Genomic DNA, 27,651 nt, shown 5'->3' with positions numbered 1-27,651 from the left:
ATCACCTTTGCGGGGCAAAATCGATTTTCTAACAGATAGAAAAATATTCAGCAACAAATATCGTTTAGGTATGCTAAACTTGTTTCCTTTTACATTTAAAAGGAGTTATTAAATCATAATTACAACGTCATTTTGACCATTGGTAAAAATAATGAACCGGGGATCGCCATGTTAAAATGACTCTGTAATAAGTTAGGGGTGGATGATGAAAACATGAGGAGCGCTTACTACTAACATTCAGTGGGTGGGTTTATAAACATGACTATGTGAACACTTTATAATAACTAAAGTAAAGCTCTATTAATGCAAACTGTACTGTGACAAATGTTTCATTGCCTCTGTAATGACCAACATATCAATTAGTAAGCTGCAACACAATATATTTATAATATATTACAGTTACTTACCAATTAAGTTATTTTCTGGCTTGAATAACGATGTTCTCTTGATCCAAAAAACTGTTTCCTTCACCCGCAACTGACCCAGATGCTGACCCTAGCAAACTACAGCCTAGTCATGTAGAAAATGAGCCATTAAACAAGAACGCGCTCCTTGAATCACTTGTTAAAGTTAAAAAACGCCAGATAAGAGAAAGAGGCAGATGAGACTGATTATGCAGGTATAGGCTAAATAGGCTCACTGAGTGTGAGTGCACTTGGCTGTGGAGGGTTGGGTTGCGAATGGGGGGGACAGAAGGAGGCGTTAGCCGCCGTTTGGGTGCACACGAGCGGGAAACACTAATCCCTTATGAAGCGGCCGCTAAAGCCTGACATTTCCATTATCACATTGCAAAATCATGTTTCAGAGGTGACAATCGTCGCTGATAATACGGAGTCATAAACTGTCCTAAACAACATCCACGAACATCATTTAACTGACCTAAGTACTGACAGCAAAGCAAACATTTGCATTTCTTTGAGAATACACTATAACCAAAACTATTAAAAAAAATCACATAATGAAGAACAAAAACGTAAGTGCTTAAATTACTTAATTTCGCCTTATTTATTCTTACAAATAAAATTTAACTACAAAAACACCATTTCCCATAATTCCTTGGTGACGTGTCCAATAAAGCACGGCGCTGATTGGTTGCTATCCCTAAACGGTAGGCTTGCACGCGTACGTCATATCCGAAACAATAATATGTTCGGCTAAAGACAGTTGGTTGTCTTGAATGGCTTTGTTGCATACAGCAGGTGTAAATACTGAGGGATAAACTCATCGGATGAACGCTTAATCCAGCTTTAAAAGGTACAATTTATGTGCATGCATATAACAAGCTTTCTGATAACTTAGACATTAACGTTAGACATGTGCTTTACTAATCACAATGATACGAAGCCGTTAACGTCCCAAGTTGCTAACAAATGTTCAGGTAATAATTAGTTTAGTAGTTTTTAATGTATTCGATTGTTTAAAGTCAAAGTATTTACCTAGCCAATAACTCAAAATGTAGTTTTGTATTTTTAAAACGTACTTTTGTGATGTAAGTGCCTAACTGGAGCATGTGGGGGTTATTTTTCATCCCAAAAACAATATATTTTGAATCAAAGAGAAGCATATTGTATAGGAATTAATGTTATTATTGTGACATTATTATGATAACTAAGCACCTACAATTTTCATTAATAATAATAATCATCATCGTCATCATAATAAAGGTTAGGAATATATTACAAAATAGTACCTTATAGAAAATAATGTCATCTATATGTAATGTAATATAATAGTAGTTTTACAAAATGTATATCTATGATTTATTTTGATTTCAATGTAAAGGAGTTATTGTCCGGACAGTTGATTAATATTATTACTCTATTGGAAATGCAAATTCACAAGGATTGTCAAGTATTAAAGGAAAACACCACTGTTTTTCAATATTTTACTATGTTCTTCTTATCTCAACTTAGACGAATTAATACATACCTATCTTTTTTCAATGTGTGTTAATCTGTGTACAGCGCATCTTGAATGTGTTAGCATTTAGCCTAGCCCCATTCATTCCTTAGGATCCAAACAGGAATGAATTTAGAAGCCAACAAACCCTTCCATGTTTTCCCTATTTAAAGACTGTTACATGACTAGTTACACGAGTAAGTTTGGTGGCACAAAATAAAATGTGACAAATATTTAAACGGATAAAAAATTAGAATTATATTGTATGACGAAGAGCACTTGGTTTGAAGCACTTCGACCTTGGCGCACAATAACATTATCACTCCTGACTACTCGCCTCTCGCTCAAACTTCTGTCAATATTACTGTGTCCGAGGTCAAAGTGCTGAAAACTAAATAGTCTTCCTTAAAGGATTAGTCCATTTAAAAAAATAAAGGTCTGGGCCTGATAAAATCCAGATATTTACTCACAACCATGTCATCCAAAATGTTGATGTCTTTCTTTGTTCAGTCGAGAAGAAACCACGTCTTTTGAGAAAAACATTCCAGCATTTTTCTCATTTTAATGGACACCAACACTTAACACTTAACTCAACACTTAACAGTTTTTCCTCAACAGAGTTTCAGAGGACTCTAAACGATCTCAAGTGAGACAAAAGGGTCTCGTCTAGCGAAATGATTGTCATTTTTGACAAGAAAAATAAAAAATATGCACTTTTAAACCACAACTTCTCGTCTATCTCCAGTCCTGTGATGCGCCAGGGCGACCTCACGTAATACGTCATCACGTCAAGAGGTCAAAGATGATGTATGCGAGACTACGCCCCAATGTTTACAAGTGTGGAGAATGAGCACCGTTCCGATGTTGTTGTATGTCGAATAATAATTAATGTCTTTGTGTCAGTTTTTTGTTTAAAATATTTCACAAATGTGCGTTTCATATATGTAACACGATACATTTATTACGTCACTACGCAATTACGTGAGGTCGTGCTGGCACGTCACACGATCGGAGATAGACGAGAAGTTGTGGTTTAAAAGTGCATTTTTTTTTCTTGTCAAAAATGACAATCGTTTCGCTAGATAAGACCCTTATGCCTCGTTTGGGATCATTTAGAGTCCTTTGAAACTCCGTTGAAAAAATCTGTTAAGTGTTGAGTTAAGTGTTGGTGTCCATTAAAGTCCATTAAAATGAGACAAATCCTAGAACAGGGGTTCTCAAAGTCCGGACTCCGGTCCGGATCCGGACCCGACGGGAACTTGATCCGGACCCGCGTCCACTTCATATTAAAAGTGCATTCATTTCTATGTCAATGATTAAATGTGTGCATTTGCTACTTTACAAATGCATATTAAACTTGTAAACCATTCGTTTAGTTTTTATCTTTTTAGATTTAAGAGTATTCCTGGTCCGAAAATAAAACGAGATATTTAAAAATGTCCTGTGTGACGCTATAGCCATCACACCCAGATATTATGCACAGCTACTTCATGTACTACGACTTTTGATCAGCAAGTCCTTATCGATCTGAAATCATTGTTGGTTTGAGTCGTTTATAACATGCATTTGAAAAAGCAACACTCGTCAAACATAATCACTATACATGTTCTTTATTATCATGAAAATACCTGAAAAGGTTTGAAGAACAGCAATATTAATTTATCCTTAAGACATTTCCTGGAGCTGCGTGTGTCTGGTTCTTCGTCTGCAGCGCATATTGAGTTTCTGCACGAGAGCGCCCCCTGGCTTTTGGATGTAACGGCATTTCACTGTAATTCATTGAGAAGCATAGCAAGCATCATCAGCCAAATTATAGGTGCACCCCTAATTTTGGTCAGTGTCTCCGTCAACCAACCACACTTTTTTGCCATGGTTAATGCATCTGATGGAAAACAAACTTCCTCTGTATTTTGCACCTGGTTACTTTTGGCATATTTTTTTGTGTTTATGTTTAAAAAATGTTTTTACTTTAAATGCAAAATACACTTGTTATGTTTCTCCCAAACTATTTGTGTTGATTTGTTATATAAACAAGTGATTTACATAAAGTTATTACCATGCTTGACAATTTTTGTAATAACCAGTTTTTCCGGACCTTATGAAAATGATGAGAATTCAGATTTGGACCTTTGAATGTAAACTTTGAGAACCCCTGTCCTAGAATGTTTTCCTCAAAAAACATAATTTCTTCTCAACTGAACAAAGAAAGACATCAACATTTTGGCTGACATGGTGGTGAGTAAATTATCTGTTTTTTTTTTTTTTAAGAAAATTGACTAATCCCTTAAATAGGGAAAACACGGAAGTGTTTGGTGGCTTCTAAATTCAGTATAAGTTGAGGTAAGAACATGTGGTGGTTTATAAACGGTGGTGTTTTAATTTCACTTTTAAATCAATCTGAACATATCCAGCACTGGCTGTAGGTTTTAAGACATGACATACCCTTTGGGTCATCTTGGTTACCTGTCTGACCATTTCAAAGTACTGTATGCATCAACCCACAGTAGTTATAATGTAGTGTGTTTTATACCATTGTAATACAATACAAATAATGTTTTTATTATTTCAGACCCAGAGTAATAGTTTCCGATACCATGAATTTCTCAGATGTCCTCAAACAGTCCAATCAATTGTGCAAAATTTCTCCAGATGGAAAATATGTGGTAAGATGTTTCTATTACTGCCACCAATATCGTCCCAGTAAGACTAATGGACATGTTTATTACCATACTGTGTTACATTTCTTTCTACTACGTCTGTCATACACAGTGTGTAAACTGTACATGGAATAAGTGGATTAAATTAACAAAATAGAGTATATACAGTGGTGTGAAAAAGTGTTGGCCCCCTTTCTGATTTTTTTGTATGTTTGTCACACTTAAATGTCAGATCATAAAACAAATTTAAATATTAATCAAAGAAAACACAAGTAAACACAAATGCAATTTTTAAATTAACGTTTTTATAAGGGAAAAAAAGTTCTTTTTCTGAAATTCTGTGTTACGTTTATGGCAGACGTAATGGGACACATACCCTCCGAAAAAAGTTCAACTTTTGTCTCGTCAGTCCACAGATCAGATCATCTGTGTCAGATCATCAAGATGTTTTCTGGCGAAACTGAGATGAGCCTTTTATGTTAATTCAAGCATTTTTCACACAGAGCCATGTGGGTTTTGATTTTGTTTAAAAACTACCTGTTGTGTTTACTCGTGTTACCTTTGATTAATATTTAAATTTATTTCATGATCTGAAGCATTAAAGTGTGACAAGCATGCAAAAAAAAAAAAATCAGGAAGGGGGCCAACACTTTTTCACACCACTGTACAGGAAAGCATATTGCTATACCAGTACACTACATCCTACGATGCATTTCTATACTTAAGTGTTAACAAAAAAATTCAAATACTGCAATTATTTACAAAATAATGGGTGGATACTTCTTGCAGAATCAATTGTACACATGAGGTGACAGTGTGGTGGCATATTACAGTTTAAAAACATTTATTATCAGGGTACACTACACAACTGAAAATTTTTGAACCCAGCTTATTATACTGATCAGATCAGATCAGATCATTGTGTTTAAAGGCTGGGTGCAATAATATCATTAAAGCAGGTCTACAGTGCCACTGTATTTTGTCCCTAAAATTCTCATATGGTAAATATACAGTAACATTGTGTCCGCTGAAAAAAAAAAATTTCTACCCCTGTGCAATGTGGACATGTAGGCCACCTGTGTTCAGTATCGTCTGATGGTGCGGGATATCATCAATCTTCAGATTGTGCACCTGTACTCATGCCTGGACCAAGTGATGCACATTGAATGGTCCTCCGACTCTATGTTCATCCTTTGTGCCATGTACAAGAGAGGACTGGTGCAGGTAACAAAGCTTATTAATTTATATGTGACCCTGCCTGTGAATGCCATTATCATAGCAACTTATGTAAATACACTGGATATTAAAGGAATAGTTCACCCAAAAAATTTAAATTCTGTCATTATTTACTCACTCTCATGTTGTATCAAACCGTTCGTGAGCCCCATTCACTTCCATAATATTCACACCCACTACTTTGGAAGTGAATGGGGCTTATAAACGGTTTGTTTACAAACATTCTTCAAATCATCTTCCTTTGTGTCCATCAAAACAAAGAAATTTATACAGGTTTGTATCAGCATGAGAGTAAGTAAATGATGACAGAATTTTCATTTTTGGGTGAACTATCCCTTTAAGCAATAGTTAAATTTGCTGTTAATTTATTTACCCTCAGTCTATTTCAGATGTAGATTGTTTTCTTTTCAGTAGGATAGTAAAGAAGATTTTCGCTAAAACCATGGTCTTTGTTGATTCATAAAACAAAAGTATACGGGTACCAGTTCCTAAAGAGTAAATAAATAAACGGATACCTGCACCACAAAATGAATCCCAGCAGTTCCTGATAATATATATACAACTGCTGGGATTCATTTTGTGGTGCAGGTATCCGTTTATTTATATATATATATTTATATGTTGTATCAAATATATATATATATTTTTAAATTATAAGGTAAAACGATAACTATGTGCAAGAATCTGTCATAAAGATTTGAAAAGCGAATCAAATTTGTGTGAATAAAATCATCAGGTTAATTGTAATATGTTAATAAGATAAAGAGTAGTTAAACAGTCAAATGCACCTTACCTTTGCTTAGCCAATAGGAGGTCAATTGAAAGGGATAGTTAACCCAAAAATAAAAATAAAGCCATTAATGACTCATCCTCATGTCGTTCCAAACTCGTAAGACCTCCGTTAATCTTCAGAACACAGTTTGGGATGTTTTGGATTTGGTCCGAGAGCTTGTCGACCCTTCATTGAAAATCTATGTACGGTATACTGTCCATGTCCAGAAAGGTAATAAAACATCATCAAAGTAGTCCATGTGACATCAGCGGGTCAGTTAGCATGTGTTGAAGCATCCAAAATACATTTTGGTCCAAAAATTATGACTTATATTTTCTTTTTCAGTTCTATTGTGAACCAGACTAAAGTCACGTGACTGCTGTGACGCAGATGACGTGTTACCCTCAGACTGTAAACGAAGCCCGGCTCCCAAAACAAAAACAGCTGTAGCGCACCAGATAACACATCACCCTCAGTCATGTGACTTCAGTCTCGTAAACGCGGTTCACAACAGAACCGGAAGAGAACCAGAAGACATTGCAGAATAAAGTCGTTATTTTTGGACCAAAATGTATTTTCGATGCTTCAACACATTCTTACTGACCCACTCACATGAATTACTTTGATGATGTTTTATTATCTTTCTGGACATGGACAGTATACCTTATATAGATTTTCAAAGGAGGGTCAGAAAGCTCTCAGACTGAATCTAAAACATCCCAAACTGTGTTCTGAAGATGAATGGAGGTCTTACGAGTTTGGAACGACACGAGGGTGCGTCATTAATGGGTGAACTATCCCTTTAAGTTAGATTTGTTTGTGAACACAATGTCTGTTTCTCATTTTTAGGTATGGTCACTAGAGCAGCCAGATTGGCATTGTAAGATAGATGAGGGTTCAATCGGACTCGTCTCATCACGCTGGAGTCCTGACGGGCGTCATATTCTCAATACTACTGAGTTTCATTTAAGTATGAAGGTGGGAGGAGACTGTCTTGTAGTGTTGTAGTCAAGACCACTTAAACCGAGACCAAGTCATGACCAAGACAGGCCGAGACTGAGACAAGAACAAGACTTTAAAGGGTCTAGACCAGGAGTCTCCAACCTGTTTTTATTGGAGAGCTACTTTCTAAAAAATAAAAGTGGTCGAGAGCTACTTGTGTCACGTTATACCTAAATTAGTGAGTTAATAGACATCTGTCTATTAACTCACTGTGATTTGAACTCTTTCCTGCCAGCATTTTTTTTTTTTAGTTGCCAGCCAGTGCAAGCATTTTTTTTTATTTTTCACAAAATTGTAATACCTTCCAGAAAATGCTTTTCTTTAAACATAAACATACGATACATCAAATGAAAGAACACATCCCACAACAACAACAAAAAACCGTTCATGTTGTCTTTATACTTTTTTATCACCTCTTGTAGGATTGGTCCAAAAATACCACATTTTGAATAAAAAAAAATCAATTATTAAAGATCAGATTTAGAAAGATGATCCAAACAGAGTATTTACTGCTTTTGGATTCATAATAGGGATGTGCATGTATGTCACGTATGGCTCTCTGGTATCTCTTAACATTTGATGTTTAAATATGAGATGATAACCCATTGAACCTGTGACGACGACTGTATTTTCGTTTTATCAAAAATGAATCAGAAAATGACGGCATCCATTTTAACCATAGTGCCTCGACTCAAGATGTGTGCGGATCGTCCGTTTGCCCCGGCGCGTGCTTCACAGCGTTGCGCGGATCGTCCGGTTGCCGCGGCGCGGGCTTCACCTCGTTGCGCGGATCGTCCGGCGCGGGTGCGCGGACTTCACCGCGTTGCGCGGATCGTCCGGCGCGGGTGCGCGGACTTATCTGTTTGTTTTTTAATCATACATGTTAAATTACTGATGTCATATGATACGCCGGTCTACACAGCTCAATGCGACGTCAAACACGTACCCAGTCTTTACTCCCACAGGCGCTTGTAGCGCGTGTAACACTAACCAGACATCCAAATGCGCCATAACCACAGAAAATAAATAAATAAATAAACCTGCGAGCGAGCTACCTTCAATTAAGACGCGACGTGTTGGAGAACCCTGGTCTAGACCAAGTCAAGACCAAGATTGCTAGTGTGTACGTGCGTGCGTGCGCGCGTGTGTGCACGTGTGTTTGTGTGTGTGTGTGTGTGTGTGTGTGTGTGTGTGTATGCCATCAGTAAAGTTGATAAAATAATGAAAGGCATTGCAGATATGTGCTAATTTATCTTTGTCTAAACAAATAAAGGTGAACAAACACTAAAGAGCTGAAATCAACTTAACCATTATTCTGATCTGTCTTTCCATGGCTTGCCATCCACTTAACACAATGCAGGTGTTTTTAGTAATGAAATTAGAAAAATTGTCATTGGGAGAAACTTAAACAATGCTAAAACAAGGCCAACATCATATGCCAAACCTGAATAAACTGCATAAAATTAAGGATAAATAAATTCATGAAAGAAAATTCAGAGTCCTATTTGTCTGAGACCGAGACAAGACAGAGTAAAAATGCGATCGATGCGACGAGACCAAGACCTTTAAAAAATGGTCTCAAGAACTACAACACTACTGTCTTTTGCTTGTCAATTAAATAAAGATAAAAAACAACAGATTCTTGTCTGTGAACAAGAATTAGTTTCACTCTGAAAAATACAAGAATTTATACACTGAACTAATCTGCTGAACAGAAAAGTCCATAGACCACAAAAGTAGTGTGGTACAGTGACTTCAGCTTGATATATACGCTTTAGTTCTGTCTCCCAGGGGCGTAGCAAGCTTTTCAAAAGTGCGGGGGATGGATAACATTTTAAATTTGATATAAACACACCAGAAACACGCGTATGTGCACCTGGGATGGAATTAAGCACCACCCATGATACAAACACATCCTCTCTTCTCTCATAGACCTCTTTCTCAAACTGTAACATTCATTTTTCATTGCTCACCTGTGAAACTTTCTGTGCGGCTCGCGCTCTCTCTCTCTCTCTCTCTCTCTCTCTCTCTCTTTAAACTGATGCCTCCAGCAACCTCATCTCCTAAACAAGGGTGCAGTGATAAAGGAATAAGGCTGTGGTACTAGCAAACCTTAGTGAAACTTAAAAAGTAATATACTAAATTAATCCAAAAATATAATGGTAATAATAGGCTACTGTTGTTTAATGTCAACATTTATCAACGTCCAGCTTTCAACTTCACTTACAGGATTTCTCTTGAAAAAGGTGTCAATCTTCTCCTGCCTCTTTCTTTTCTGTATCTTATTTATACTGCGTGACAAAAAGATAATGGTAAGCTTGATAGTGACATGGGTCTGACAGGACTGTGACTGCCAAATTTTGCTACTTGTGCCCTGAAAAGCTTTTTCTCTGGTGGCCTTAATAATGTAACAATTAACCGTTTTTACATTAAAATAATATAGGCTACACTTTTCTTTCATTGTTTGCATACCTGTTGAAGAACTATGTCATCATTTCGCATTTTTTCTCCTCAACAAGTACAATCATACACAACCGGTAGTATTAACAAAGTATTCAGCTAATCAACAAACAATGCTCAAAATATCAAATCGATTGCACTAGGAATAAACCCATAAATACACTGCTAAACAATTGCAATCTATCCCTCATCCTCGTCAATTTAGCCACCTGCTGAACAATAACCCAATTAGCATTAGTCCCAAATACATATCAAGCTTATTCAAAAACCTCAAAAGCATACATAGAGTTATTTAAGTGTTTAATAAAGTTTTTTAAACACAAATTCAAAGTAGCCTACCTGAAAAATGGAGATGTAAATAAACAAAGTTCCCGCCTCCTCAGCGCGAGCTGACTGATCAATCTAACCCACCAAGAGAGGGGGACTTAAGGCAGAACAGCCAATCATCAGCCGGTAATACTCAAAGCTGGCGTCATGTTTGAGAGGGGAGGGGGGAGAAGGGCAGCGCAGCGCAGCAGACACAGAGCGGCCAGAGAAACGGAGGAGCGACTTTAATAACAGGCGTTCTTGCAAAACTGCATAAAAAGTGTGGGTGTTGAACCCTCTCACCAGGAAAAGTGTGGGTGTTTATCCCCCACGGGTGCGACGCCCCTGCTGTCTCCCTTTCTTTCTGTCTGTCTCTCTTTCTTTTTGTCTGGATTGCACTTGAGCTGAGTGTCACTGTCACAGTAGTTGTCTTATTGCCTGAACTTGATTTCATGAATCACAGACAGGTGCTGAGATGCATGACAGGTGTGTGTGTGTGTGTGTGTGTGTGTGTGTGTGTGTGTGTGTGTGTGTGTGTGTGTGTGTGTGTGTGTGTGTGTGTGTGTGTGTGTGTGTGTGTGTGTGTGTGTGTGTGTGTGTGTGTGTGTGTGTGTGTGTGTGTGTCATTCATACACTTGGAATGATGTGAAATTCTTGATCTTTGTCCAGAGTGTCTGAATGTGAATGATGGCCAGACTGTCTTGTTTTTGTGTGTCCAGCATCTCAGTTTACCGTTTTGATAAATGAACGTGATCCGTTTTAAAGACAAAATGTACAGTTTTTTCAAAAGCAATAAGAGTTGATGCGTTCACATACAGTAGCCTCAAATGATTTTATTGACATTAATATGACAAAAAGCATTGTTCGATAAATAATTATATTTATTTATAATATTTACCAGTAAACAATTCTTGTGTTCATTATAGCTAGAGAAAAGGAATCCTATTACGGTTGTCTGTTGTTTTAAATATACAGAGTTTGACTTGAAAAGCATTTATGGTTTTGTATATCAAAAATTAGTCTACTCTAGTGTGCCACCTAGAGGGTAATAAGTGAATTCTGTCTGCATACAGATGTCTAGTGTGTGACAGCATCAGCATACGATTTCAGTTTTGATTGTTACGTGTTTAGGATAACTTATGCTGAGCTTTTCTGGAGAGGTCGTCCAATAGTTTTAAGCTACAGTAGCACTCAACAGATTTTATATGGGATTAAAGGATATTTTCTATCAATAAAGTTTATAGCATCCCATGGAACCACGTTTCTGCCACCACAGTTGTATTTATTGATACATTATGACATTTTTGCATATTTTTCACTTTTTTCCTATCAAATAGTTTTCTTATTTCTATATTATTATTTTGGTATATCTTGCTTTTCTCTATATCAAGTTTTTGCGTTAAGATGCTTTCGATTTTATAGTATAAACTAATGTCAGGTGGGCAATCGTCGTCTTCTGTCTAAACATTGTAAAAATATAATGTCAGTATTCTACAAGCTGTATAAATGCACTTTGTCTGACAAACATTGGCATTCATTGGATCAGTATAAATAGCCTTAAGTCATATTACATGAAAAAAATATATATATAACATGAAGATATTGATTTTACATCACAATCTTTAAAGACAGCTGGGTGTCTGTAGGACTGGAATCAAACCAATGTGCTACAAAAGGTTCTTCATAGCGATGCCATAGAGCAAGGGTGTCCAAAGTTGGTCCTGGAGGGCCGGTGTCCTGCAGAGTTTAGCTAATGGCGCTTTTCCATTGCATAGTACCCCACGGTTTAGTTTGGGTCAGGTCGGGTCAGCTCACCTCACTTTGGCGTGGTACGAAAAAAAGTATTGTGTACTACGTACTGCACCCAATGGAAAAGCTCCCAAAAGTAAGCTGACCCGACCCAGACTAAACCAAACCATGGGGTACTATGCAATGGAAAAGCGCCATAAAACTTCCCTCAACACACCTGCCTCAAAGTATGTAATCTGCCTAGTAAGACCTTGATTAGCTGGATCATGTGTGTTTGATTAGGGTTGGAATAAAACTCTGCAGAGACACCGGCCGTCCAGGAGCAGGATTGGAAACCCCTGCCATAGAGGAACTCTTTTTGGTTCCAGACCTTTTCTCAAAGGTTCTATAAGAACCATCTCTCATATTCATACATAATATAATCTATAAAGAACCTTTTATCACTTCTAGGGCTGTCACAATGATTAAATAATCGTCTCATCGCAATTGTTTGACCTCATCGTGATGATTTCAGATCACCGCAATGATTGCACATCTCTCTAAAAAACACAAGGGGGAGCTGCAGCGCCTGTATAAACAAGACAGTATCAGATTACTTTTAAATATGTGTTATGTGTATTAATATTTACTGCCAGATAAACCTTGCAAAAAATGTAATTAAAATAATCACAACAATTTGAGAAAATTATTTCATAAACAAAGAAATGTATGAGAATTAAATGTCAAGCAATAAAACAGGCAATTAATCGTCTGAATTTATTAAACAATTAACCGTCAGCCAAATTTCTAAATCATGACAGCCCTAATCAATTCAAAAAAACTTTTTTTTAAAAAACCGAAAGGTTCATCAGATGTTAAAAGGTCTTTATGGATCCATTTAGTAAAAATGGTTCTTCTGTGGTGTATAGAATAGTGAGCAAGCTATAGGGTGACTTGTTGTCTTAGAGGTTGTCTTAATTTTATTATATTATTTTTATAGCATGGAGAGCATCGCTTAAAATGCATTGCATTGAATTTTGTTCTTATAGCCACAAGATTTTTCCTACTCAATAAAAAAATAAGTGTTTTTGCTTTAGCCTTTACATCAGAATTAAAAAACATAATAATCTTTCAGTGTTATGATTTATGTCGCTTTTAGTTTATGCTTAATTTAAATAGACATTCCTCTTAATATCTTTCTGTTTTATCTTCACAGTTAAGAATAACTGTCTGGTCGCTATGCACAAAATCTGTATCCTACATCAAGTACCCTAAAGCCTGTCAGAAAGGTGAGAGCATGGGAGTAAAATGAAGTACCCCTAACAGTGCATATTTTTGATCCAAATTTGACTACGTCTCTTAAAGGTACACGCCCACTTTTGGGGATTTTAGCTTATTTACCGTATCCCCTAGAGTTAGATAAGTCCATACATACATTTTTAATCTCCGTGCGTGCCGGAACTCTGTCTGACGCACCTGCTGCTAAAATATAAATAGGAAAATGTTGCCGTTATTTTGTCACTTAATGTAAGCAGTATGCTAGCTGGAGCCATTCACTTCCAGTCTTTGTGCTAAGCTGGGCTAGCGGTGAGTGCTTCAGGCAGAGTCACGGCACGCATAGAGATGACAAAGGCATGTATGGACTTATCTAACTCTGGGAGATAAGGTGTATAAGCTAAAATCCCAAAAATTTGGCTTGTTCCTTTAACGACAATATAGTATGCAAAATGACGTATGACTGAATCCTCAGTATTAAAAAATCAGTATATAAGAAATTCCCTGATGTCTTTCCTGAAGTGTCCACAAGAGCCAAAGAGTCACCAAATTCAAAGAAAAGAAAAATACCAGACAGCTTTCAGTTGAAAGTGATATAGATACCAGTAAATGGATTAATTGTGGTTAAATTTTACTTGTTTAACAACAGTAAACAGTGGCTGTTGTAAACGCTTCATATTTTGGATGCATTTTGACACACCTAAATCAGGTGAATAGGCTCTAATATGCTGATATATTAAATCAAATGTTTTAGATTAGGAAAATATATTCAATATGTGCTGTGTTTGGGAACTCCAGGACCAGGATGGGGAAACATCATACTAAGATCGTGTTTACACTTGACAGATTTGTTTAAATTACAAATAGTTTGTAGCTTTAAATGCATAAATCTTTTGCGTCAGGAATGGACTTTACATCTGATGGCCGTTACATGGCTCTGGCGGAGCGACGGGAATGTAAAGACTACATCAGTGTGTTTGTGTGCGATGACTGGCATCTTCTCAGAGTGAGTACACTAATCCTCTTCCTTCCTGTTTATTGTTCGGTTCAGTGTCACAGTCTTGGCCTAGTAGTCAACGCATCTGATACAGGTACATAAGCCATCCTTATTTTATTATTGAATAACTTTTCTTATCACATGAAAGCATTTCGAGAGTGAAACTCAAGATTTGGCCGGGCTGGAGTGGTCTCCGAACGGCTGTGTGCTTGCAGTGTGGGACAGCTGTCTCGAGGTAAGCTGCTACTGTGTGTATGTAAGTGTACACAGAAATAATCTGTTTTAGTTGTGAAATGCTGTGCTATTATCGTAACCAAAAATGTAGAGTCTTACAATCCATTTGATACGGATTTATGATTGAATAAATGACTAAATCGGTATAGTAATGCAGTTGATAAAGAAAACGTTTGATAAAATTGGTGCATGTTCTCCTCCTTATAATAGGCTTGTAGTATAATTTAATCACAAATCTGATGTGATTAATGATTTTTTTTAGTTCTGCGAAGTATGTACATTACTAAAAATGTAATTCAGTAAAACATTGTACATCAGTGCACATTGATATTAGACATACTGAAGATGATTCATGTTTTGTGCCTCAGATCATATCAAAATCTGATCCCAGCCAAGGTCTTGACTAGAGGTCTTCACAGGTCCACTTAGAGGTCCGACCCGAGACCTGAATGGGTTTGGGTCTAAAAGTTTGGACACGGGTCGGGTATAATAACAGTATAATAATTGGTTAATTTAAAATGAATGTGTTTTTGTCGCACGGACCAGAGATGACCCGAACTATCTTGCGTGTGTGCATCGAATGTCAATCAATTTTGAACGCACATTTTAGCGGTTACCTTGGGCCTAGTCCACACGGACACGGTTATTTTTATCACCTGAGTTTTTCCTAAAGAAAAATCCCGTCCACACATGCTCGATTTAAAAGAAATCTCTGTCCTCATGAAAAAGCAAAAACACGCTATCAAGCCCTGTCAAGAGCATGCCACAGCAGCTGGCGGCGAATAACCCAATCCCTTGGCCAATCAGAAGCCTAACAAAAGTGTCGTCGCTAGGCAAAAAGCCCTTACTGTCTACACGACAACACTGCAACCGGGGTTTCTTAAAATGTTCGGTTTCAGTGCCCTGATACTGCGTTTTCGTGTGGACGAACGGCCAAACCGTGTAAAAAAGTAATGGTTATAAAAATACACGTGTCCGTGTGGACTAAGCCATGGTGTCATCATCAGATTACAGGAAAATAAATGGAGCAGCAGGCAAAATTTGGTTCAGAGTGCACACATGTTGGTGCCATTTACATTCGGGTCCAGTCAGGTTACTGGGTTCGGGTCGGACTCCGGGTTTATTTTTTGGGGGGTTTTGTCTCGGGTCGGGTCTTTCTTTAAAAAAAGATCTATGCAGGTCGGGTTTGGTTAAAAAGTGATCTGGGTAATTTCTGGTCAGGTAAATTTTTTTGGACCTGAGAAGACCTCTAGTGTTGACAGTTTTCCAGTTTTCCTGTCAATGAGTAACAAATTTATGCAACAAAATGTTTTAATGAAAAACTAAGAATAACGTTAAATGTTTGCTACAGGTCCAATTCTGTCTTTTATTTCCTCAGTATAAAATTTTATTATATTCGCTGGACGGCCGTCTGTTGTCCTCATACAGTGCCTATGAGTGGTCTCTTGGCATAAAGTCAGTCACATGGAGTCCCAGCAGCCAATTCCTGGTCATTGGCAGTTATGATGAGAAGGTGTGAAATCTTTACCAAACTCATATTAAACATTTTTCATAGTGAATGAATATGTAGCTTTTAAAAAAGCCCCAAATAACTGTGTGCATGTAATTAAACTCCCGCTTATTTTTGGGTTGAGTATTTAAATGATGTGGTGTTTAAGAGTTTTAATGGATTTTCCACTAGGTTCGTATCTTGAATCATATCACCTGGAAAAAGATCAAAGAGTTTGACCATCCAGGAACCATAAACAACTGTAAAAAATCTGTAAGTGTTTTTCTCCTGCATGTGGCCTAGTGTTGTATGCTGGGTACAGTGTTTGACTGTGTCAAAGCCTGCATTACACCAAATACATAAAATAATGTTCTTTTTAGCAACTTCATATGACCCCTTTTAAAGTTACAACATTATTTAAATTAAGTAGGCTAGTGTAACTTTAATGTTACAGTATCCACTTCAAATTAAAGGTGCACAGGTTGCTTTGGTGTTTGCTAATCTATAATAAATCTTTTTTGTTGTTTTTCTTTGTTCCAGGTATATAAGGAAGTGGAGCAAACTACTGTTGTGGGTGGTGACAATCTTTCTATTCATCAGTTGACGGCGGGTAACTCCCTCTTCAGCCCAAAGAGCAAATGTAAGTTCCATTAATCTTGTGTACACTTAATGGTTTTGCTAGGCAACAATGTGAGGGGAGTCCTTATGGTGAACACGAGGGGTAGGCAACGTCGGTACTGGAGTGCCGCAGTCCTCCAGAATTTAGCTCCAGCTCTAATCAAGCACAGCTTAATCCAGGTCTAAAGGATCACCTAAAACCTACAGGTGGATGAGGCATAGACGGTTTTATCGGTTATGTGCGTGAACCAAAGTGAACTTCCAGTTTGTATTTATTTATCGATCTGGCTGGTGGCTAAACTGATCTCTGAAACAAATACCTTGTGGGAAATGTTTTGGTTTGCTAAAGACGACGAGCATGGAGAGGTTTGGCAAGAACCTGTAGCTAACACTGTATATACACAGTAACGTTAGCTTAGTGGCAAAGGGAATTAGGGCTGTCACAATGATTAAATAATCGTCTCATCGCAATTGTTTGACCTCATCGCGATGATTTCAGATCACCGCGATGATTGCACATCTCTCTAAAAAACACAAGGGGGAGCTGCAGGCCTGTATAAACGAGATCAGATTACTTTTAAATATGTGTTATGTGTATTATTATAAAACGGTTAGTTCCAATCCTTGATTCTGATTGGTCAATAGGTGTGCTTTATTCACAATAAAACACTGCTATGACCGCTTTACCCAACGGTTCTATTTAATATCACTGCGCCCTTAGCAACACCCTTAGCAACACATAAACATATAATGAGACAAAGTCTGAGAACAGTTTGTTGTTTTTATTTGAGCTTTCATGTTTTTGTTCGCAGTCAGGGACTATTTTTTTCTAGCGGAAGGAATGCTTTTATTGGTTTAACTTCATGAAAGTTGCACTAATTTTTTTTTACTTTAATATTGTGTAGTAACCGTTTTATAAAAGCAATAAGGTACTCGAGGCAAGTGCTGTATCGTGAATAAGTAACAGCTGAAGGGGTTGCAGGCACTCCGCTTCGCGTCGTGCCTAACAACGCCCTTCAGCCGTTACTTATTCACGATACAGCACTTGCCTCTCGTACCTTATTGCTTACATATTTGCTGCCAGATAAATCTTGCAAAAGTTTTAATTAAAATAATCACAACAATTTGCGAAAATTATTTAATAAACACAAAATTTATGAGAATTAAATGTCAAAGCAATAAAACAGGCAATTAATCGTCTTAATTTTTTAAACAATTAACCGTCAGCTAAATTTCAAAATTGTGACAGCCCAAATGGGAATGGCAATTTTATTTATATAGCACTATTAAAACAACACAAGTTGACCAATGTGCTTCACAAAGAACAAAAAAAAATACACAATAATACTAAAAATATAAAACACATTAAAAACACATACTAAAACATACAGTATGAATACTTAAATAGCAACTAATAAGAATAGCAACTAAAAATAGCAACTAATAAAAAATAAAGTAGTTGGTATCACTTACTAAAAGCTAAAGAAAACAAATGTGTTTTCAATTTTGTTTTAAAAACCTGTACAGTTGGTGCGTCTCTTGTGCAATATTGTAAGGCAAACCGTTCCATAATTTTGGAACTGCAACAGCAAAAGCCTGACCTCCTTTTTGGTGTAAATGTGTCCTTGGTATTTTTAGTAAATTCTTATTTGCTGATCTTAACCACTTACCTGTCACTCCACCCTTTTGAGTGGGGGGTGAAAAGTTGATGTGCAGCTTCAAATGAATATAACTCTGGCATTTTTTGGTCTAAAAGCCTAATCTTGGTCTTGTTTTAAAGAAGACAAAGTAAGGGTTTTCACTGACAAAAATTGTTATAGCAGTTTAAATTTATTATAATAATTAAAAATAATGCAATAACATATTAATTTGATAAATAAAATTATAAAAATGAAAATGTTTCACAAAAGTAATAATGTAAACATGAGGCCATATGTCTCAAGCAGTTGTGATCCAAATTTTAAGTTAAAATCACAAAAAATGAGGTTTGTGTAACACTTTTAGTGGTTTTACCAACAACGGCCACTAGATGTCAACGGTTTGCTGCATTCTCTTGTCACAAATTGATAAAATACTGTCACTGCATTATTATAAGTGCTAAAACGTTTTGAAATATGAAAACTACATTCTTGGAGCTGTCCAATGATATATAGTTTGTCAACATTTTTGAAGATTTATAATATGATATTAGAATTATGAATATATAAAATTAATATGCATTCCTATGGAGGGTGGGGTCATGTAACTAAAAACTGTCACTACATTATTTCTATCATCAGATGACCTTGAAATATAAAAACTACATTCTGAGAGCTTTCCAGTGATATATAGTTTATCAAGATTTTTTAGGTGTAGAGTAGGGGTTTAGTGTTAGACAAATGTAAAAACAAATTGGGCCTACATGTTGGCCTGTGACCTTTTAGAAATTGACTCTCACTACGTCATTTCTTTCCCAAAATTTTGATGAAATATGAAAACTACACTCTAAGAGCTTTCCAAAGATATATAGTTTGACAAGATTTTTTAGGTTTAGAACAGGGTATTAGTGCTATACATATGTAAAAACAAATTGGGTCCACCTGTGGCCCGTGACGTTTTAGAAACTGACTCTGACTACGTCATAATTTTCCAAAAATTGTGATGAAATATGAAAACTACACTCTTAGAGCTTTCCAGTGATATATAGTTTGTCAAGATTTTTAGGTTTAGGATAGGGTATTAGTGTTATAAATACGTAAAAACAATGTGGGTTACCTTTTCGAAAATGACTCACACCATGTCAATCTTTTTCCAAAATGATGATGACAAATGAAAACTACACTCTTAGAGCTTTCCATTGATATACAGTTTGTCATGATTGGATAAGAATTCATATGCAAAACACTGAAGTAATTGTAGGCATCCCACCGTTGGGACAGTGACATTTAGCAGGACATAAATGTTTTGAAGCACACTCTCTTCATAAAGTAATCAATTACTCTCCCTACATAATTTATTTTATAAAACACTGCTGAAACATGTATTCTAGAGGCTTAGACCTTTCCAAAAATATATAGTTTGTCATGATTCAATAAACATTTACATCCAAAATATTGAAGTAAACCAAGGTGTTCCTCTACAGGAACAGTGACAGTAAAGTTCGTCCGGGCTGGTTTTCAAATAAAAGCTCAGAAAGATAGACCGGTGCCAGTCCATGCAAGGTTTTATATACCAATAAAAGAATTTTAAAATCAATTCTGTGATAGAATGGAAGCCAGTGTAAAGAGATCAGGGTGGGTGTAATATGCTCCCGTTTCTTCGTACCCGTTAAGAGTCTGGCAGCGGAATTTGTAACTTTTTGCAAGCGTGAAATAGATGTCTGACTGATACCCTTGTATAATGCATTGCAATAATCAAGCCTTGACATAATCAAGGAATTAACTGCAATTTCAAGGCCTTTAAAGTCAGACATGATTTCATCTTTACCAAGTTACGTAAGTGAAAAAAGCTGGACTTCACAACAGAGTTTATCTGTTTGTCAAGCTTAAAGGAACTATCAAAGTACACGCCTAAATCACGGACGCATGTTCTAATTTAAAGAGACAAGGATCCAAAGTCAGACTGTACTGTACCCCTGGTTCCCCCCGTACCAAAGACTTTTATTTTCAATTAAATTCAAGAAATTTGAGGTCAACCATGTTACCAATACTGTAAGACAGGCCATAAGAGGCTCTAAACAAAAATTATGTGACAATGGAAAATATATTTGTAAATCATCATCAAAGCAGTGAAAGACAATGTTGTATTTCTTAAATATCTTCCCCACACGAATCATGTAAAGAGAAAATAAGGTTGGGGCAAGAATAGAGACAGAGCGCAGCGCGTCATAACCTGAAAACCACACCCACCGGGGGGGAATACAATCCAATCGTCTCCATTGACTTTTTATTGAGAGAGGCCACCTCCTTGTCATTTCTGGCTTATAACAAAAAACAGAATAATGCCTTAAAGCTGCTGTGTGACAATATGTACAGCTAACAAGCCAAAAAACCCAGAAATAAGTTTTTATAAGCTGTCGAGCTCAAAAAACGAGCGTTTATAGACAGAAAAGTGGAAACAGGCAACTTTTCATAGTACTGCTATTAGTAGAACTGCGTCCACTAGGGGGAAAAGTAGTCGGCGATCCACTTTTTTCTCCTTAAAGACTGGGTTTTACGGCTCGACAGCTTATAAAAACTTATTTCTGGGTTTTTTGGCTTGTTAGCTGTACATATTGTCACACAGCAGCTTTAAGGCATTATTCTGTTTTTTGTTATAAGCTAGAAATGACAAGGAGGCGGCTTCTCGCAATACAAAGTCAATGGAGACGATTGGATTGCGTTCCCCCCCGGTGGGTGTGGTTTTCAAATTTGCATAACTGCGCTCTGTCTCTATTGATCCTTGAGGCACACCACACATGATTGGTGCTGTCCTAGATGAGCAGTACCCAATATGTACGGTCATGCTTCTACCATTGAGGTAGGATATAAACCAGTTTAAAGCCTTCCCCTGAACTCCCACTTCATCCCTCAAACGAGAGATGAATACTGAATGATCTATTGTGTCAAATGCAGCAGTTCAATCTAATTAAATGAACACAGTAGAGTTCCCACTCCCAGCATCAATAGATCATTGAAAACTTAAACAAAGTTAATTTATTTTTCATTTATGTGCCTTGTTATCATAAATAAACTACTGTAAAAAGACTCGTGTTATTGATTCTATCTGGAAGTCAACTGGAAGTTGCGTTTAGTCCACAAAAGCAGTGTGTTTATGTTGTTGCTGCTGAAACCGTCTATAAAATCTGCAGGACTGACGTTGCCTACCCTGGTGTACACTGTATGTTTGCACTAATATTACCTGCTGTGCAAATAGTGTTGTCTTAATGGAGACTGAGCATGGTGGCAGGTCATTAAAAATGTGGGGCAGCTATTTCTGTTACTGGCAGAAGACTCCAGATACCACTACAAAAATCTGACCAACAAGAATATACCCCACTGCACAGCTGTTAAAATGTTCAAAACCAAGAAGGCATCTCTCATAGAGCATCTTTCAGTTCTCAGCATCTGGTATGGCAGTAATATCATCTATATTTGTATGAAATATTTGTGATTTACAGTTTGTTGACAATATTTTAAACCAATAACATTTTTAAACCAATCGAGCCCGGATCCGCAAACAAACTCTGAAGCAGTATCTGGCTCGGCATCCAAAAATGACCCACCTTGAGGCGATTCTGTGCAAGCAGGCTAGCCTGTGACGTACTGTATCTCTTTAATCAATCCATGCAAAACAATTCCTTTACTATTTATCTGACACTCTTAAAGTAAAGAATCATTTTACATATGATTCAGAATTATTGGCTTATATTTGTATTAGCAATGGAGGAAGAATAAAATACAAACCCTGAAATTTCTGTATTGTTTGTTTAGTAAAAACGTTAATGAAATTATTATGTTTACTAAAGACATATTTAAGAGATTGATGCATTTTATTCATGTTCTCATATTAATATATCATGTTTTGATGTTACAAGCACCAGGGTTGTTCCAGCGAACGACGACTTCTATCCTCTTCTTTTTGTTGGTTTTGGACTCGATTGCTTGAGTCGCCCCCTGTTGTTTCAAAGAATAGCCGACAGCGTATAATTACGCTGTTGCACCGTCCGTTTGTTGAGATGCGCACGAACAGCGGAGGCTCATAGTGCAGAGCAAAGCATATGAGTATAAGCAAGCTTAAATTGAGAAAAATATGTTAAAAACCAAGATGGCTAAAAATGGACAGTAAGAATGGACTATATATATTTATTGGGTCAGATGAGTGGAAAATGGTCAAGAAAAACTAAATTCTGCCGTTTTGCTGCCTGGACATGAGGAAAAGGCTACAAAAGTTTTAGATAAGCCCTCTTAACTCTTTCACCGCCAGCGTTTTTTAAAAAAGTTGCCAGCTAGCGCCAGCATTTTTCATGATTTTCACCAAAGTTTAATGCCTTCCAGAAAATGTTTTTCTTTAAATATATAAACATACAATATACCAAATGAAAGAACAGACCCTCTGCTTTCAAACAAAAAAAAAAAACATTTCATCCTACCTTCAGTGGTTCTTTTGTAATCAGCTTTTGAATATGGGTAGGTTTCTGCAAAAACACCACATTTTGAGCAAAAAGCAGAGATAATTAAATTTTTGTGACGGACTTCATAGAGATCCCATTCAGAGTAGGGATGCATATCAATTAATCGGGTTTAATCTATAGCAGAATAAAAGTTTTTGTTTACATCATATATGTGTGTGAAATGTGTATAATAATAATGTATATATAAATATGCACACATGCATGTATAATTTTAAGAAAGAAAATATATTTATATATTAAGTATTTATATATAATATAAATTATACATAAATATACAAATGTATATACACATGTAAACATTGCTTAAATATATACATGCATGTGTGTGCATTTAACTATACAAAGTTATTATACACAGTACACACACATATATGATGTAAACAAAAACTTTTATTCTGCTATAGATTAATCGCGATTAATTGATATGCATCCCTAATTCAGAGCGATCTTTAAAACAGACACGGACATGCAGCAGCTTGCCATAGGGCAATACTTCCGGGTTTAAAAAGTAGTGGATAATAGCGGTATTGCGGAAAGACTGAAAATCTCGTCATTGGCGGGGAAGCATTTTCTCTTGATTGACGAGATATCTCGTCAATGGCGGTGAAAGAGTTAAAGGGTATTTCACCAAAAATGTTGTCATTATTTACTCTCCCTAATGTTGTTTTAAAGACTTTCTTTATATATATACCGTAAATAGTATTTGTTTTTCCTACTATAGAAGTTAATGGATACCGTCAACAGTGTTGTAAGGGATCTCAGGTTTCGGAAGGAGAACAAAACTGCAATCGTTCCCCGGTTTCGGACACAATATGTCTGAGAGCGTTGCTAGAGTACGAATATATTGTATTGCAATATGGAGCGTTTAAGTATTAACACTAAATCAAAATTAAACAACAGATTTGTAAATGAAAAGGTTTAATTACAGCACTGACTTAAAGTTACAGTTGAAATGGTTACACTATAAATGCATGAAATTATAAATAATACAAACAATTGACTGTTTCCAATGTATGTGAGATATTACCTGATAAGATAGAGAACAGAGAAAGAAAGTTTAGAAGAAAGAGATTCACACTTGAGAACTGAAATCTAGGCCTAATGGCCCGAACCCCAGAACTTAGGTGAAGAAAGAAAGGAAAGGGAAAAAGGCCAATGCAAAGGCAAAGCTAAAATGCAAAGGCCCAGAGCTCATAAAAACAGTGACCTTTATCCTCTATCTCTTGACCATGTGACTAAACCTAACTTGATACATTCAAATTGACCAATCAGAAGATCACCTGTAACCCCCACTGTACTTGACCAAACCCAACATAATACATTCAAACTGACCAATCAGAAGACCATCTTTAACCCCCACTGTATTGGATAAACAGCTGTGACAATAGTCTTTGATCACTGTCAGCACAGGATATTTTGACAAGTTGTAACCAAGTATTAAATTCCTATATTTTTAATCTTACAGTGTGCTTGCCATCATTTATCAAAATATCTTCTGTTGTGAATAAAGAAACTCATACAGGTTTATAACAACTATCCTTTTAAGTATTAGTGCACAATGACATAACCGTTAAACATAAACCAGAACATGGTAGGTATTACTAGCATGTATGAATATTTGAAATAATAATACGTTGACATTTGTACTAATAAAGCTACTTTATTACAGATGAGATTACACCACTGCCAGCCCAGCTACCAGTGATCAAACCAGATCTCGACCGTGCCAACCCTAAAATCGGCATCTCTGCGATGGCTTTCAGCTCGGATAATCGCTACTTGGCTACAAAGAATGGTAAGACTGTCTGTAACATGCAAACATGCGTTGCTGATGGCAAGTTGAAACAGGCTGTTGAATGATAAATAGCATGAATGTGAATCATGAAAGAGGAGAGAAGAGTTTCCAAATAATGAACTCGAATAACTTTTCATCTCGTACCTCATGCCCCTTGCTCTATTTGGCCCCAGCAGCAGCAGCTACGAGAAGCATTACTGTCTGCTAAACTGTATCTGATTGACTGAGCCATTTGGTGCATTGGTTTCTGGAAAATCCCCTTGTATATAAAACACAAGAGTTTATTCTACCCATTCAGATGTCCTGACAACTGTCTGCTTCATAGCCTCTGGGTCACTAATAGATGCATGTCTATGTTGTTATTGAGATGCTGACGCTGTGTCATATTGCCGTCAGATAACATGCCTCAGAGTTTGTGGTTGTGGGACATGCAGAAACTCTGTCTACTGACTGTACTGGAACACACGGCTCCAATACGGTGCTTTATCTGGGACCCAAGCAGACCCCGACTGGCTCTCTGCACCGGAAACACCAAAGTTTATATCTGGTCAGCAGCTGGTTGTTTGTCTGTGAATCTGCGTGTGGAAGGTATGGAGCCAAACTCACCACTGCTTACAGCATTGCATTCAAAAACTGATTTGACACACTTGCTTGTACAGTACATGCTTTGAATATTTTTACATGGCTTTTCCTTTACTTCATGACATAGTCACGATAACAACAGCATGCACATCAACTTAAAACTAGCGCTTAATTTAAAGGAATACTACACTTTTATTTAAAAAAATCCCGATAATTTACCCCATGTCATCCAAGATGTTGATGTCTTTCTTCAGTCAAAAAGAAATTAAAGGTGCAGTGTGTAATATTTAAAAGGGTCTCTTGACAGAAATGCAAAGTAATATACAAAACTATATGATCAGGGGTGTATAAAGACCTTTTTATAATGAACCGTTATGTGTTTATTATCTTAGAATGAGATGTTTTTATCTAAATACACTGAGGGTCCCCTTACATGGAAGTCACCATTTTGTGCTGCCATGTTTCAACAGAAGCCCTAAACGGACAAACTTTTTACCAAGTTGTCTCCGACGATGACATGTTTGTCCGGTGATGGCTACCGTAGCTTCTTTATGCGTTTCAAAAGCGAGGGGTGAGCAGTGCACAGCCATTGGTTGCAATTCACAACCTCACCACTAGATGCCGCTAAAATTTACACACTGCACCTAAAGTTTTTTTAGGAAAACATTCCAGGATTTTTCTCTATATAGTGGACTTTAGTGGACCTCAACGGTTTTCAGTTTCAATGAAGTTTAAAATTGCATCTTCAAAGGGCTCTAAACAATCCCAAACAAGGCATAAGGGTCTTATCTAGCGAAATGATCATCATGTTACTTAGGTTCTTATTAATGAATTCGACCAGGACTGTAAATAAATGATTTACATATTGATGTCAAATTTTTAATATGCACATCACATTAGATTTCTTCTTGCAAGGATAGTTTGAATCAAATTTAGGAAATGCACAACCATCCAAACAATACAGATAATTGAGACATTAAGAGAAGTTCTGTAGAAACATTACATTTACTTTCTGTATTTCTACGCAGGCATTTTTCAGGTTCAGTCTCTGTTATGGCATCCCAGTGGCAGCTCAATCGTCTTGTTGTCAAAGGAGCAGTTCTGTATATGTTACATGGACTCCGAGGATTAAAAGTAAACCAAAGCACTACATCAGTACTTCCAGAACTGTAGGACCGGTTTCTATGAATCCTTAAATAAGATAAACTGCTCTCGTATGATTGTGACCTTCATGGAGAGATCTACAAAACACTAGTGAACACATTGTGCCTACAATAATACATCAGCATGTCATCTTGTATTTTTACATTTACTGGGGTTTTTACTGGATTATTTCATCTCCACTAATATATACATAATGAAATGTTCCAAAGTTAAATGATAAATCAAAATTCAATAGTCTTTGTCATTACAAGTATAATTCTACCCACTAAAGCTGAAAAATGTGATAGTAAAAAAAGTGTATAACCTGACTGAAGCATTCACTTAGTGCTTTTCATGACTAGACATAGCTCTTGTGCTTTAAAGGGACACTTTTTAAAAAATATGCTCATTTTTCAGCTCCCCTGGAGTTGAGCATTTGATTCTCGCCGTTTTGGAATCCATTCAGCTGGTCTCCGGGTCTGGCGCTGGCACTTTTGGCATGGCTTGGCATAATCCATTGAATCTGGTTGGACCATTACCAGCGCGCTAAAAAGTAACCAAAGAGTTTTGATATTTTTCCTATTTAAAACTCTTCTGTAGTTACATCGTGCACCAAGACTGGCGGAAAACCAAAAGTTGTGATTTTCTAGACAGATACGGCTATGAACTAAACTCTCATTCTGGTGTAGTAATCAGGGACTTTGCTGCTGTAACATGGCTGCATTGAAAGTTACCAAGGGGACTATTTTAGGGCAGTGCGTAATATCACTACGCCTGCTGCTCCCATGTTACAGCAGCAACGTCTCTGATTGTTGGGCAGTCTGAGAGTGTGGTTTCTGGCCATGTCTGCCTGGAAAGTCACAGCTTTTGGTTTTCTATCGGTCTTGGTGCACGATGCAACCACAGAAGAGTCAAGCTCCAAACAGGAAAAAATATCGAAAATATCGAAATTTTTAGTGTGCTGCTCATAGTCCAACCAGATTCAACGGACCACGCCAAGATATGCCAAAAGTGCCAGCGCCAGACCCGGAGACCAGCCGAATGACCTCCAAAATGCCAAAAATCAAATGTTCAACCTGGGGAGCTGGAAAATGAGCATATTTAAAAAAAAAAAAAAGTGGAGTGTCCCTTTAAGGACCAAACATAAAGTATCATCTTAGAAAGCATCAGATTTATGACACTTTAGATTTACAGTGGGTTTTTAGCTGTATGTGATTTGAATTTAATAATGTCTGTTGTACATGTTGTATAGTTTGTTTTTTTTATAGAATTTGTAATAAAGGCTATTTGTAATAATCTCATAGATT

At 36.8% G+C, this 27,651-nt stretch overlaps 1 protein-coding gene and 1 long non-coding RNA gene across 2 annotated transcripts; one reads left to right on the top strand and one right to left on the bottom strand.

Annotated features, from left to right (window-relative positions):
- Positions 1-1,095: 1,095 nt before the first annotated feature.
- Positions 1,096-26,816, top strand: wrap73 (WD repeat containing, antisense to TP73). Its single transcript, XM_073867488.1, has 13 exons — positions 1,096-1,254; positions 4,469-4,562; positions 5,628-5,780; positions 7,414-7,535; positions 13,282-13,349; positions 14,238-14,341; positions 14,481-14,567; positions 15,945-16,079; positions 16,248-16,328; positions 16,596-16,695; positions 24,494-24,619; positions 25,016-25,207; positions 26,230-26,816. Exons 2-13 carry the CDS (start codon positions 4,494-4,496, stop codon positions 26,331-26,333), a joined length of 1,341 nt encoding a protein of 446 aa, XP_073723589.1. The 5' UTR covers positions 1,096-1,254; positions 4,469-4,493; the 3' UTR covers positions 26,334-26,816.
- On the bottom strand, positions 9,354-10,648 carry LOC141363902 (uncharacterized). The gene is made up of 3 exons (XR_012369534.1): positions 10,366-10,648; positions 9,794-9,857; positions 9,354-9,629 (listed from the first exon to the last, which is right to left on the bottom strand). It is a non-coding gene; the product is annotated as an uncharacterized lncRNA (long non-coding RNA).
- Positions 26,817-27,651: the final 835 nt, after the last annotated feature.

Source organism: Misgurnus anguillicaudatus, chromosome 5 (assembly GCF_027580225.2).
Source record: "Misgurnus anguillicaudatus chromosome 5, ASM2758022v2, whole genome shotgun sequence".
NCBI classification, from domain to species: Eukaryota; Metazoa; Chordata; class Actinopteri; order Cypriniformes; family Cobitidae; genus Misgurnus; species Misgurnus anguillicaudatus.
The sequence above is the reverse complement of the archived record's forward strand: the minus strand, read 5'-3'. Positions and strand labels throughout refer to the sequence as shown.

Bases quoted from the DNA above. Each gene is read 5' to 3' on its own strand.
- wrap73 (XM_073867488.1), top strand. From the start codon at position 4,494: ATGAATTTCTCAGATGTCCTCAAACAGTCCAATCAATTGTGCAAAATT. The intron at 14,342-14,480 runs GTGAGTACACTA...ATCACATGAAAG, and splicing joins ATGACTGGCATCTTCTCAGA to CATTTCGAGAGTGAAACTCA. The intron at 24,620-25,015 runs GTAAGACTGTCT...TATTGCCGTCAG, and splicing joins CTACTTGGCTACAAAGAATG to ATAACATGCCTCAGAGTTTG.